The sequence below is a fragment of the Mus caroli genome, unplaced genomic scaffold (genome assembly GCF_978045245.1).
Source record: "Mus caroli unplaced genomic scaffold, Mus_caroli_1 scaffold_14, whole genome shotgun sequence".
Taxonomy (NCBI): domain Eukaryota; kingdom Metazoa; phylum Chordata; class Mammalia; order Rodentia; family Muridae; genus Mus; species Mus caroli.
Window position 1 is genome coordinate 31,265,166 of NW_028227269.1, and position 14,670 is coordinate 31,279,835.

At 48.2% G+C, this 14,670-nt stretch overlaps 1 protein-coding gene and 1 pseudogene across 11 annotated transcripts in view; one reads left to right on the forward strand and one right to left on the reverse strand.

Moving 5' to 3' along the window:
• Positions 1-1,913: 1,913 nt before the first annotated feature.
• Positions 1,914-13,498, reverse strand: LOC110306417 (uncharacterized; annotated as a pseudogene). Its single transcript, XR_015045212.1, has 5 exons — positions 13,050-13,498; positions 6,105-7,027; positions 3,979-4,064; positions 3,121-3,314; positions 1,914-2,368 (listed from the first exon to the last, which is right to left on the reverse strand). The product of XR_015045212.1 is annotated as an uncharacterized LOC110306417 (transcript).
• Positions 13,499-13,637: 139 nt separating this feature from the next.
• Atxn7l1 (ataxin 7 like 1) overlaps positions 13,638-14,670 on the forward strand; it is a 222,214-nt gene continuing 221,181 nt past the window's right edge. For 9 of the 10 annotated variants that reach the window (XM_085830291.1, XM_021178814.3, XM_029484852.2 and 6 more), the window contains exons 1-2: positions 13,638-13,833; positions 14,353-14,421. In XM_085830291.1, the coding sequence (XP_085686417.1) occupies positions 13,653-13,833; positions 14,353-14,421 (250 nt within the window). In that variant the 5' untranslated portion in view covers positions 13,638-13,652. The remainder of the gene's footprint in view (positions 13,834-14,352; positions 14,422-14,670) is intronic. The other variant, XM_085830290.1, reaches the window with a different exon arrangement.

Consider the following 14,670-nt stretch of genomic DNA (forward strand, 5'->3'; position numbering starts at 1 on the left):
GCTTTTGCACAAACAATACACTCAATGTGGGTCTTTTTGCTGACTTAGGAAGACAGTTTCCTCCCTGGTCAATCTCAACCATGAGTTTTGTTCCACGTTGCCAGCAGAGTTTAAAGCCCAAACCACGACTGTAGCTAAATCCAAAAAAACCCTCCTTGAACTTACTTGATCAAGAGCCTCACATGCTTACTTCCAGGTTAGCTCCAAGGCAGGACAAAAACAGCCAGAAGCAGCCTCCCCTGACAGAGGCTTTCCGTCCTTCCTCAGAGGAGTGTGTTCTGGCTCATGGACTCCACCACAGGAACTTTGCACGGACAGCGCCTTCCTCTAAGAAAACTTTCTCCAGTTGGCAAGGCTGTCTTGATATTTAGGGTTCAGATCTCAGGATGGCTGATCTGAAGGGCCATCTCTTTCCTAGTCCACTCACCCTGGAACTCTACTCCCTTGAAAGCATTGCTATAACAATGGTCACATGAGGGCTTTGAGGTTTCGAAAGTCCATACCAGGCCCAGGCTTGTGCTCTCTCTCTCTCTCTCTCTCTCCCTCTCCCTCTCCCTCTCCCTCTCCCTCTCTCTCTCTCTCCCTCCCTCCCACAGCCTGTGAATTAGGATGTAGCTCTTAGCTACTGCTCCAGTGCCACTAGGCTCCCCGTCATGAAGACAATGGACTAAACCTCTGAAACTGTAAGCAAGCCCTTACTTAAATGCTTTCCATTCTAAGAGTTTCCGTGGTCACAGTGTCTCTTCACAGGGACAGAACAGTGAGTAAGACACTCTCTGTGTATTACCTGTTCTTCACTCCCATCCCAGTGTAAACAGGGATGCCACTGTCCTTGTTCACAGCTCCTGTGTCTGGACCATCATGGTCACTCAATATCTATTCCCAAGGGAATGAATGTGACTCTACTTACCCAAAGTATCTTTAGACCCAGGCTTCTACTTCATCTCCAAGGAGAGCCCTGGGGCTACTGTAACAAATTACCATGGACCTGGAGGCATAAAGCAACACAGATTTATTCTCTAACATTTCTGGGAAGCCACAAGTTCAACATTTTGTTTTTAACCAGCTCAAAAACAAGGCCACATGCCCAGTACAGTTTGTATACAAGAACCTGGTCTTTGCCTCTGTAGCTTCTGCCGGCGGCCAGTGCTTCTGTGCTTGTGGCTGCCTCCCATCACAAGTAACTTCAAGTCTTTTTTGTGCACCATCTTACATCACCCTTGCTCTGTGCGTGTGCCACTATAAATTCCCCCTCAGCCTTTCTCTTCTACTGGGTACACAGGATAACATTTACTGTCTAAGGAGCCAACCCAAGGGAATCTTAGCAGATCATCTCTGCAAAGACATTGTTGTACAATACTAACATTCAACATTTGTAGGGTTAATGGATGGCACCCGATGTCTTCAGGCCACCAGAGATGCCTAGCAGCTCTGGAAATCCCTTTGCAGGATGGAGACACGTGTTTTGAACTTCTGCAGGCCCTTCTGACAGGGTCAGCCTTAAAGAAGAGCTCAGCAAAAGCTTTGTGACTGAGTGTGCATAGCAGGTGCTGCTGCTACTGCAATCCCTCCCAGCTCCAACCTCAAAGGGGAAAAAAATGTCAGGGCTCCAGTTTCCACCATGGAAGTGGCTTCCCACTCTCTCCCCCCTCAGCAACCACAGGAAGCTCCTCATTAGAGGCTGCTACTCCGTATGCTGCCGGGGACCTCCCAGGGTCAGCCTACAGGGCCATCTACCCTGCTGCAGGGCACACAGTCCACTCTTGCTGTCTGGGACTCAGAGTAGGCTGGGCTGCAGTGTGATGGCTCCCTGATTCCAAATAGGAAGACACCACCGGTGGGATGAGGGTTGAGGGGGGCGGGGGGGTGTGTGTGAGAAATTGACATTAGCCTGTTTCTCTCAAAGGTACCATTCAGGTGATTGGTGGAGTGCACAGGAAGTCCTTCCGCCCTGGTTCTGACTGTCTCCACAGTTGCTACAGAACCTGGCTCTCTGCTGGCAAAAACAAAACAAGGGAGTCTTAACCTTCTTCATTGTTCCCATAATCCCTCATCCAGACACATCCTGGTCCCTGGTCCTAGTCTCAGGGTTCCCTGAAGTCAGTAGGGGTATTTTGCACTCTGGACCTGGTGTCTTTGCCCCTTAACCTGGCAGCATTCTGCCCAGATCTCAATGGCCTGGGTTTCACACCTGCCCTGCTTGGTAGCTGAGGCCTCCCCTCCCTCCTCCTGCAGGAATAAGAGGGCTGATAGAATGGGAGAATGGGAGGCTGTCAGGGATTTGTAGGTGGGGGAGGATTCTCTTCTCTCCCTGGGCCTAGTGTAGACAGGGAGGTCCAAAGAGCAAGCAGGACGACCATGTCTAACTCTGAGAGCAAAGACAAGGTCTTAGAGGTCCATACATGGCTTACCCCAGGGTTCAGAGAAAGTCTGATTCGTAACAGCCCTGGCTGGAACGGGGCATGCATTTGGGCCGCCTATCATCCTCTGTTGTGCCACAGGAGACCCAGAGAAGCCATGCCACTGGAGAGCGGAGCTACAATAAGCTGAGGCTATTTGTGATTCGTGTTATTGCTGGTGGGGATTTTGAGAGTATAGAATTGTCTCTATGAAGCTCATCAAAGGGACAACATGATTCATTCTGAATAAATCCTATACAAGCCAGACCCGTTGCTGCTTCCTTGCTGGCCCTCCCTAATGAAAGGACACAGCTTTTCAGTGGAGGGGAAGAATGTATACAATGTGACTTCTCTGTGTGTTTTTGCAAAGTGACTAAATGCCTTCAGAGAGATTTCCTGACCTACAGAAATAGGAACAAAACCTAACCCTCACCCCAGCCATGATGCCCAGGCTGTGACATTTGAAAATGGAACTCTGGTGTTTGAACGGGTCAGGCCAGACTGACAATTCTATGGTTTACTTTTGTTAAAATATGTGGTCTTTTAAAAAAAGTATATAACTGGGCTAGGTTATGGTGGTGGTGGTGGCGGCGGCGCATGCTTTTAATCCCAGCCCTTGGGAGGCAGAGGCAGGTAGATCTCTGAGTTTGAGGACAGTCAGGACTGCACAGAGAAATCCTGTCTTGGTCTCACCCCCACCCCCGGATTTAGTGGTGCACACTTCTAAGCTCAGCCTTGAGAGGGGCTAAGGAAGGAGAATTAGAGTCTCAAGTCTTGCTTGGGCCTCCCAAGTGCAAGGTCATCCTGGGCAGCATCCAGTGAGCCCCTGTTAAAACGCAGAAAGGCCTGGAGTTGTAGCCTGGCGGCAGAGCATTTGTCTGGAATGTGTGTGGCCCCTGAGTTCAATCTCCAGCACTACCAAAAACAAACAAACAACAACAACAACCACAACCACAAAACAAAACAAAACAAAACAAAACAAAACAAAACAAAACAAAACAAAACAAAACGAGAGGTCGATACAGCATAGATCACGGGAAAATGGGAATTCGGACACACTTCAGCAAAATTTAGCAATTTAAAAAATTTAAATGAATATTCCCTTGACTTGGTAGTTTCATTTACAGAAAAGCCTCTTTAAAAATAACCAGGATACCTTTAAACACAGCACTTGGAAGGCAGAGGCAGGAGGACTTATGTGAGTTTAAGTCCAGCCTGGTATAAAGAGCAAGTTCCAGCATAGCCTGGGCTACACAGAGAAATATTGTCTTGAAAAGAGAAAAAAAAAATTGTGTAGCTATTCTTTTTAGTATTTCTGGTTATTCAATTTATTTATTTTCTTTTTGAGACAGTATTAATCTGTAGTAACACATTTCAAAATTCAAACTTAAATGCTCATAACTGGGGAGTAAAGATGTTATAGTTCAACACTATATCATTGACTTGAATACTGTGCTTGCGGTGACTGTCTAAAAAGTGATTATATTGGCCTACATGCCTTAGGGTTTTGTGGCTGGGAAGAAACACTATGACCAATGTCATTCTTATAAAAGAAAACATTTCACTGTGGCTGGCTTACAGTTTCAGAGGTTCAATCCATTATCAGGCAGGAAGTATGGCAGTGTGTAGGCAAACATGGTCCCGGAAGAGTCGAGGGTTCTACATCTTGATTTGAAGGCAGCCAGGAGACTCTCTTTCATATTGGGCAGAGCCTGAGAATAAGAGTCTCAAAGCCCACCCCACACAATGACACACTTCCTCTAACAAGGCCACACCTTCTCCAATAATACCACACCTAATAGTGTCACTTCTCATTGGCCAAGCATATTCAAACCACCACACTATATTAACTATGATGGTATATGTATATAAGTATATAAAAATATATAGTATGTTCATATTCATGTTCATATATGTAGCTATGGATTTTCTAATAAGTTAAGTATTTTAGTTTGCAGAATGGGGATCTAAATGCCTATAAACATGATTGACAGGTAGATGGTAGAGAGATAATGTGTGGATAGCAATAGGCTACCAACATATCAAAATTCTAACATTTATTTTAGGCAGATGATTGTTCTCATTTAGGCTTTTTCTTCCTATGGAAAAAAATTGATAACAATTGTTCTCTATGCAAGAGGGAAAATCTGACTACTTCAAACAGGTGCTGTGTGATTCTGGCAGCTATTCTTTAGCCAGGACATCCTTTTTTAGCCAGTAACGAATCGCAGCACAAACACAATAGTTGGGGGACATAGCTCAGAACTGGGGTTGGCTGAGAATTTACTCTCTAACCTAGAATACTTCTGGGTGTGCAAGGAGAAGCTGTTCTTTTTGCTCTTGGTTTGACCAGCTCGGGCCCCTGGTATCTGAGACACTTGGTTGCCTAATCTGAGTGACTGTTCCCTTCTCTCCGTCTCTGAATCCCCAGGGCTGGAGATTGTGTTGGGACCACCAAAAGGAGAAACTTCAGTGTCTCTATAATGTGGTTGTAACTGAGTGTTACGGAGTCTTGAAAAACTCATCTTTCTCACCTTGGATCAGCACAGCCCTAATGTTAAGATTTCCTCTTGAGAGAACTGTTCTTTGTTTTGAGACAGGATCTCATGGGTCCCAGGCTGACCTTGAACTCCTGCGTGGTTGAGGATGGCCTTGACCTTCATGTGCCACCACATCTGGTCCATGCAGTGCAGGGATTCTAGCCCATGGTCTTCGGCAGGCAGGAGGTCTCAGCTGACAGCTTCATCTCCAGCCCTTTGAAGTCAGACCAACTGAAAACGCTGTCTTCTTACCCATGTCACATGACTTCACATTGTGATTGTAGCCCTGAGGCCCTGCAGAATTCTCTCACCCCTATCTGGACCACCCTTGGGACTTGCCCGCTGTCCACTGAAGGCTGTCACTATGGTAAACTACCATCTCTGTGTCTCAGGCTGGTTGTTAAGGTAGCCACTGCCCCTGCCTGCAGTGCTGAGCCACTATGTCACCATCTATTTATATCAGCGAGGCATGTCCTGCTCAGATCAGCTTTCTCTTCTCCCAAGCCTTGGCTACTTCAGGGTGGCCACCATCCCACTCAGGCCCCTGTGTCATTTATCTTCTACATATCAGACAAGGGGAGCCAGTCTGATTTTCTGGTTCTAGAAAATGAGGTTGTTATTTCCTGAGATACCCCAGGTTGATCTAACTGGGGCAGTTACATGACATGACATTAACTGAGACAATTCCTTTAGTTGATCAGTATCTGAATGGTAAAATACTTACTTACGAGAAATTATGTACTGCCGTTTCTTTTTTCTTTTTCCTTTGTTCAAAACAAGCTCTTGATACATAGCCTAGGGTGGCCTTGAACTTGTGATCCTTCTGTCTCAATCTCCCGCATGCTGAAATTTCACACAAGCCTCACCATGCAGGTCAGTAAGGACTTCTTAATAGATGCAATCACTATGGTCTTTCTTCCCTAAAATCTCACGAGGTGGTTCATACTAAAGACAGAGAACAAGGTGAGAACAGAATGAGGGAGGGGGCGGGGAGGTTTGTATAGATGAGGCTATACAGGTACAAGGAACGAACGCTGGGGCAAGCTGAGCTAACCCATCCCGTGGCATCGTTCCCACATCACGGTGGCATTTTACTCATAATTTGACTCTCCCAGGATACAAAGCGACATGGAGCCCACCAGCTGATTGATGTTCCAATACCCACCTCTTGGCAGAGTCCAGCCAATCCTCGGGCTCCATCACTGCCGGAGCCGAGCAAACAGTTCAATCAATCCTGGGTCAATCTGTAATTGAAACCACACACACTGCCCCTCCTCACTGTCAAATTTATTAAGCTGATGTATGTTAGTGTCTCCTCCTAGTCCTGCATAGGGCGAATCAAGCAACAGTAGAACCAAGGCCCCTTATCATTCCGTGACCCAAGGCATTGTATCTTTCGAGCAGGAGCATGAGAGAGTTCTTGAGAGACAGCCAACCTAAACACTTCCCTGGAGACTGCTCTGTACCACACGGAGCACTGGCCCTGTGTGGTCACAGGGAGTGACTCTTGTTCTAGCAAAGTGTAAAACTCTCAGTGGAGCTGGTGACTCATCTACAACGCCGTTCCTTCTCCGGTCCGTGTAGCCCATCGTGAGCCTTAGAGAGCCTGGACATTCCCAGTGCCACCTCGCGGCCATTTTCCAGGCAGGTGGTCATAAGAAATCTACAATGCCTGTGATGTGAATAGCAGAAAGAAAAGGTGCAGTTGCGGAGTGCATTGCGGCAGCACTGGCCTGGCATTTGATATCTAGGGGGTGGGGGAAAACAATGGGAAGGAGCTTCCCTGATGGAGTCAATTTCATAATCCATGAGCTGGCGATATGAGCTGCTTGTAGTATTCTGCCTAAGCACCAAGCAGCCCTCGATTTGGAGTAGGAAAGCAACAGCCTGCAAGTAACCAGGCAGCAAGAAGATGCTGTACTTACATGGCTATGTCCCCTTTCATTCCTCAGGCACCTTCCAATCCATAGCAGTATTTGCATCTTCAAATGCTGTCAGTGAGCAAGGTTTAGGTCTCCTAGTTGTGGTAGGGTGTGATCAAAGAAGCCCACGCTGGCAAAGCTGTTGCTGAGGCTGGACATTCACTCTCTGAAAATGCACGGAAGAGAGAGGGAGTCTGCCACTAGCAGCTAACATCAGGCTCTCCAAACCCACCTCCATCAGTTTGGCCCATGGAGGCTGCCTTGAGCTCAGGGAAAGATGCGTATCCAGTTTATACTGGCTTCTACTAGATGAGGACAGAACCTCCCTCCCTCCCCAACACACACACACACACACACACACACACACACACACACACAATTACAGCATCCCAACAGTCTCCAAACATGGTGGCAAGCACTTCCTAAAGGAAGGCAGCTGAACAGACCATGACTGAAAGACCAAGGCCTACATGAGAATTAAAATGTTTGACACCAGCATCACACAGAGAATGAGCAAGATCTGCCCTACCCATGGAGACCTGGACTTGACCCTCTGCTCTGACTGCTCTGTAGTCTGAAAGTCTCCAGGCTTCTGCTCCTTGTCATAGGCCTGTGCTCAAGGCCTGCTCCTTGAGAGAGTATAGAGCAGGTATGAGGGAAAGGTGTCAGGAGGTGCTGGCCACTGGGTAGCAGCTGCCTCCTGCATCCCAGCAAAAGCCCTTCTCACCAGTGATGGTGTCGTCTCAGCACAGGGCTGGTGTGAGAGAAGGCTAGTGCTCCCATCCTTCTAAGTGCTCCCATCTAAGTGTCAACCTGAGACTTGACACCCCATGTCACAGTAGTGGCAAGGACTTCCTATGGAAAGCTTGAATCAGGAAATGAAGCAGCAGGACAGAAAACCTTCTAAGTGAGCATTGGCTAGGAATGAGCCCAGAGCCACCTGGCTGGCGGCCACCCCAGCAGGCCTCTCCTGGTTGCTGAAGGCCTGACTGAAAGCCACAGGCCCACTTGCTTCTCTCCCTTCCATGTCCCCTCTTAGATCCCAAACACCCAGCACCACTTGAGCCTTATTTCTCTCCTCTAGCCACAGCCCAGCTTTTTCCTTCTGGATTGACTGGCAGATAGGCATGTCCAAGCCTCACCTCCTATCTTACGACTCACCCACACTGAGCTAGGGGTTGTCTTTTGGATATTAGAAGACAAGAGCACACATCTCTCCAGGTCATAGATATTTAATTTGGAAAATGCACCTCGGGACCATCTTTGCGGAGACTTATGTTGGCTGTGGCTACTGAGCCTGGGTGTATGGGATGCATTTGCATGGGCTAGGGTACATTTCTTAGGAAGACCCCTGATCGGGCCTACTTCCACGATGACTGTTGCCACATACAGGTCACACGCTACACTGTCATACAGAGAGCAGGGCATGAATGCATGTTATGAAAGCAAGACATGGGTGTGAATGGAGTCACGAGACCATCATGGCCGAGCGCAGGGAAAAGGCACTGGAAATGGGACAAAAAGGGCAGCTCTGACCTCACAATGCTGAGCAAGTGTGTGATAGATCCCTGCAGCACCTGGTGCTGAAGGCAAAAAAAACCAAAAAAACCAAAAACTTTTACATTGTGTTTGTGAGGCAGAATCTTGCTATGTAGCCCAGGCTGGCCTGGAACTCACAATCCTGCTGCCTCAGTCTCCCAAGGACTCCAGGCGAAATTCACTTTTTTTCGCCTTCTAGCTTCACCAGAAGAACCGTATCTAAATGTGAAACAAAAACCTGCCAAGCATAAAGAGAAACGGTAAGACGAGACCCATGGCTGTGAGGACGAGCAGTTTCCTTAAGTAAGACACAAAGCAGAAGGCTCCAAGGAGAAGTCCTGGACAGCTAAGTACTTTGGAAAAAGACAATTAACAGGGAGAAGTGGCAGCGTTTCTAAGCAGGCAGGATGCTGTGTGTCTGGGAGGCATAGAAAATTCCTTCAAATCAACACAAAGGCCTCAAAATGCCAACAACAAATCAACAGACACAGCAGTTCAAAGAGCGAGAATAAAGTGCACATTAAAAATGCTTGAAAACACCCAAAATGAGGGAAACGCGAGCAAATAAGACACGCTCCCCTCGTACTGCCAGGAGCTAGCATTTTGAAAATGTTGAGCATTAATAAGTGTGTGAAGAGACGGGTACGGCTACACGCTCCAGGGAGTCTGGACTAGTCAGCTGCTTAAAAGACGATCTGGCAAGGCTGTTAAAATGGAAAGCGCACGTACCTGGCAATTCTAACTCAGAGTGGAAATGCTCCCTCCTGTGCCCACCAAGCATGTATAAAAATAAAAGTATCGACCACCTTCTCCTTCATAAAACCAGAACTCTAAAATAGCTATCAATTAGGCAATAGCTAAAGGAACGCTGGACCATTGTGTGGAATAGTATGCAGCAATTAAAAAGAATGGGTATCCCATACATAATGCCATGTGACAGTACATATGATAAAAGCAGGCCTGGGGGCGGGGGGCAGGGAGCAGGGGGATGAATCAGTTGGTAAAGGTTTGTGAAGATCTGAGATTTCCAGAAACCATCTTATAAAGCTGGGTGTGGTGACCCATGCTTATATCTCGGTTCTGGGATAATGAAGATGAGCAGATCTCTGGGGCTTATTGGCCAGTAAGCCCAACCCAACCATCGAGTCCCAGATATCACCAAGAGACGGTTGTTTTTAAAACAACAACAACAACAGCAACAAAACCAAGGTGGACAGCTCCTGAGAAACAGCATGTAGGGTGTGCCTCTGGTCTTCACACACATGTGTGTGTACATAACCCCCAGGCAGAAACACAGAAAGGAAAGAAAAATGTGCAGGAAAACTGACCATAAAATTCACCTTTTAAACATACACAGCAGTATCCTTACACCTATAATAATAGATGTGTCAGTAAATGTATTGAAAATGGTTTGGAAAATGGTATCAGGTTTGGGGACAGACTAGCACCTCCTTAGACTTCGAGCCACAATAAACTCGCCTTAGTTATGGTTTTATTGCTGAGATAAGACATCAACACCAAGGCAACTTATAAAAGACCTTACCTGGGGCTCACAGCTTCAGAGGGTGAGTCCGTGTTGATCACGGTGGGGGGCAGGGCAGCAGGCATGGCATTGAAATCTCAGCCGAGAGCTCACATCTTGAAATACATCCACAAGACAGAAAGAGCTAACTGGGAATGGCTGGGCGTTTTTAGCCTCAAAGACCCCCCACCCCAAAGTGATATACCTCCTCAAACTATCCCACACCTTCTAATCCTTCCTACATAGTTCAACCCGCTGGGGTCTAGGAGTTCAAACCAGCACAAAACCCTTCCATTTTTAAAGTAGATCTGTCAAAGTGAGAAGAGTAAACAGGAGAGAGAATGCCCAAGGCGCTGTGTGATAGGAATCTCTGTGATCCATCCTTTCATTATCAGAAGGAAAACAATTTTCAGAATTCAATATTAAATTTCTTTTGTAAGGAACAAGAAATCTGAAGACAAACGCAATGTATAGAGATCCCATTTTGCTCTCTATTAAGAGACCTTGTCATCAGTGTTCTCAGTGGAAGAGTTTCTGCGGGGTCTACTCTGTACTGGAAGGTCTATCCTGTGCTGCCAGACAGTAATGTCTGGGACAGAAGTTTCAGAGTTTCTTCTAGAAGCAATCACGGTCAGAGGGCTGGCCTCTTTCCAACTGCCAGATGCTATTCCCAGCATCTCATGCATCCTGACTAAAGAAACAGGCCGCACGGAGTGGGAGGCCAAGGCGGGAAGATTGCAGTGAGGTCACAGTGAGTTTGAGGCCATCCTGGACTATAGTGTGATACCCCATTTCAAAACAAAACAACAAAACAGAAACAAGCAACCAAAACCAAAACCAATGCAACAACTGAGAGCAAGTGAGGGAGGGGGAGAGAGGGGAGGGAGGGAAGGAGAGAGAGAGAGAGAGAGAGAGAGAGAGAGAGAGAGAGAGAGAGAAGAATCATGATAAACATGTCTATGAGTCACTATGTATCAGGCCTTATTTATCTGCAGGGCTCAGCACCCTGAATTTTCCCTAATACATCAACTTAAAGAGAACAGCAGCTTTGGGTGGCCATTCACCAGATCAAAAAGCTGAGGTTCAGTAGGATTCAGGACATTCAATCACATGCTCACACTGCCGCCTATCTCAAGCCCTAGCCCAGGCTCCCTCAAGCTCCCCTCCCCCCACTACATTAAGCAATGAGGGCTGGCTTTGTTTCAGTGAGTACACGTATATCAGTTTTCAACTTCTTCCCAGGTGAGCTAAGGGGTAAGAAAGGGCTACCACTGCTCCTGTGGTGGCCCTGGCAAGTGACAGTGGTTAGGAACAGGGCAGGATCCACCAAGTCCGAGCCACAGGGAGGACAGAACTCTTTTGCATATCCTAAGAGACAGGAGCCTGTTGACTCTGCCAGGGGCAAGGGGACTGGAAAGCAGAGGACACATTCCCATGGAGGTTGACCTGCCCTGCCAGAATGCCAATGTCCTGGGTTCCTGCAGTTCTACTTATCAAAAAGAGTCTTCTCATCATGCTGGGCTCATTCATGGCTGGGCTCTAGTGCTATCAGTCAACAAAGAGCTGAAATCCCTCCAACTGGCATTCCTAGGTGGTAAGGAGGATTTCTGATGTTAGTCCTGTTTCTAATCCATCACCAGGCAGTGAGGTAGGAAAAACAAGCAATATGGTCCAACCAGTATGGTGGGTGGTACACTTGCCTTCCATGTGCTGAGAAATCTTAGAGAAAAAATGAATGGTGTAGGTAGCAAAGTCCTCACAAATTGAGATGTTCAGAGAAATTTAGCAAGAGTGGCAGATGGGATAGATGGATTCATTTAAGTCGAAGACTATTAAGCAATTTGGGGGACATGTTTGAATGGAACATGTTGGTTTTTTCCTAGCTGCCTCCAGCTAGCTCCCAATGATGGTCCTAGTAGGACACAAGACGTTACACAGCTAAGCCACACCTACGACCCACATATGCTTACGTTCACCCAAGGTACTGCATGGTCCCCTTTCCTAGGCAAGACCAGACCTCAGCTTACTATAAGATCTTCCCAATTTCTAATATGCAGAGCAGATTCCGTTTTCTTGGTTACACATTTTTTTTCTGATCACTCTTAGCTCATTTCAACTTCCGCCAAGGAACTGGCCCAGCTGTGAAAGTCCATACCCTTGCCACACTGGTCTGGGTCACTGTACACGTGCCTGGCTTCCCTGAAGAGCTAAGCATGATCGTTCTCCAGCTGCAGCTCTGTGAAGACCAGGATGGATCTCCGTCTCTCTCTGACCCTGGGCAACCAGTCCATGAGAAACAATGTTATTTAAAAGGATGCATGGGTGAAGTAATATCAGGTACAGCACCTGGCTCATCTAAGATGTCAAGGTCTGAGAAATATTTCCCAAACCACAAGTATTTAAAGTAAGGTAATTCCTTACCCACTGGCACCTTAGTTAGGTAGCAATGCATCCAAAACCTGAGAATTATCCATGTCCGATAGAGGCAGGCCCACTCGCACACACATCACAGCTGAAAACAAGCCTCTAGAGGTTCCTTCACCGCCCCCATCCTAATGCAGGTTTTGTGGTTCATGGTGCTGAGTGCCAGGACATTCCAGCTCAACCAGAATACAGCTCAGAATTAAGCAACGCTTCAGTGTGGAGCAGAAGGGCTCCCGGGGACAGCAGTGGTAAGCATGGAAGGATGCTTCACAAATAGAAAAGTTATTGATTACGGGGTAAGGGTGTCTTTACAGTTTAGGGAATTCCTAGTAAGCAAACAATTTTAAAGAGGTAACAGACGTGTTAAGGTCTCATTTACCAGCCCTTAGGGTCAGAAGAGACATCTCAAAGCGCCACGCGTCTACACACCTGGCAGTCAGGTTCTTAGGGGATGCAAAGTCCTCTGGCCAACCTGCATGCTCTGTGGAAGTGCTGGGTCTGCGAGAGGGGCTTAGCATCACCCAAGAGCCTTGAGCTCGCTCTGTCTCTGGTGTGCGCGGAGCAAAGTCTCCGCAGTGGCTCTACCAGCTGGGACACACAACCATCGCACAGATCCCCGGGAACACCAGAGACAAAATGATTTTGGAATTTTGCCTGCTATGAAGCCAAGGATGGAATGATCACTCCCCTTGCCCCCACTCACCGGTTTCTCGGAGTTATGTCCATTTCCCCTTTGCTTCTGCCTCCTGAAGGCATCTGCGAAGAGACCGGATTCCAAGGCTCACCGAGAGAGGAGACAGGGTGAAGTGGATGGTAGCTGGGAGGTGTACTCTCTAGAGTCCCTGCTCTACCCTGAGAGCTAAGGATGGAGGGGTGCAAAACAGCCGATTTCGTTCCCACTAAGCCTCCGGGATCCTTCTAGGACGTCGCACGGTGGGTGACTGGGACTCTGGGAGGAAGGGACTTGCAGCGAGCAAAACTTTCGGTCCTCCAGTGGCGACTGGACGAAAGAACCTGTGCTTCTTCCCGGGGTCGCGCCAGGGTTGCTGGCTGGACAGGGCGGCGGGGCGCAGCATCCTGGCGCGAGGCGACCCTGCCCGGCTGAACCCGCGGCGCACTCAGGCTCTGCTCTCAGCCTGCCCGACTCCGCGCTCTCCCCAGCCCGGCGCACACGGCGCCTCTCTGGCGCCCCCAGCGGCTGCACGCAGCACAGCAGGGCCGGGCAGGGCCGAGCGCGCCCCGCCTCCCGCCTCCTCCGCCGCCCTCCTCCCCCTCTCAGAACACTCAATGTCGGAACGTTCCGAAGATGACGTCGGAGCGTTCTCGAATCCCGTGTCTCTCGGCTGCTGCTGCCGAAGGAACAGGGAAAAAGCAACAAGAAGGAACAGCAATGGCGACACTGCACCGCAAAGTGCCCAGTCCGGAGGCGTTTCTGGGCAAACCCTGGTCCTCCTGGATCGACGCCGCCAAATTACACTGCTCCGACAGTAAGAACCCCACCGCCTGTTCCTCCTTTTATTATCCTGTAACCTTTCCATTCACCTAGAGCCACTGGGAAAAAGTGTGTGTGTGAGAGAGAGTGGCCCCCGGCGTCCTCCATGCTTCTCTCTCTCTCTCTCTAAATAAATACACACAGACACAGACCATCAGAGCACAGAGAGGCCCGGCTGCCAGCAAAGCTGTCTGTCTGTCTGTGCCTGGCTCTCCGGGGCAGGCAGCCTGCGGGGTGGGCTTTAGCAGCCCCACGGTGGTGCCTGTTTAAAAGGCGACTCTGTTGCTGCTTGCATAGTTTTTTTTTCCTTTCCTTTTTTGGGGGTACCTATCTGGGCCAGGTAGATGGAAAGCCAGACTCGGGAGAAAATGTTGCATTGTCAAAATTTGTAAGATTTTCAGATACAGTATTTAGATCGATCTGTTTGTCAATAAACACTCTCCCTGCCCCCTTGACTTTGGCATCCCCCCCTTTTTTCCTCATTTTCTTTTTTCCTTTTCTTTTTCATCTGCAGATGTAGATTTAGAAGAGGCTGGAAAAGAGGGTGGCAAAAGCAGGGAGGTTATGAGGCTTAATAAAGAAGGTAAGTGGAGCTCTTGGCATGTTAGTGTTAGCTTGTGTGGCAGAGTCTTCACAGGCTTTGGAATATAATGTGAATTGTTCTGCTGGGTACAGAGTGACTAAGGCTTGTCAGAAATTGAGCACGCCCAGGTGACTACTGCTTCACTGTTAACTTCCTTCTTCGAAGTATAAATACAACTTGTGGGGGGGGTCTTTCAGTGTGGGGGAGGCAGTGGAAGGCAGAAGTTTACTGCACTCCGCTGGAGTCCAC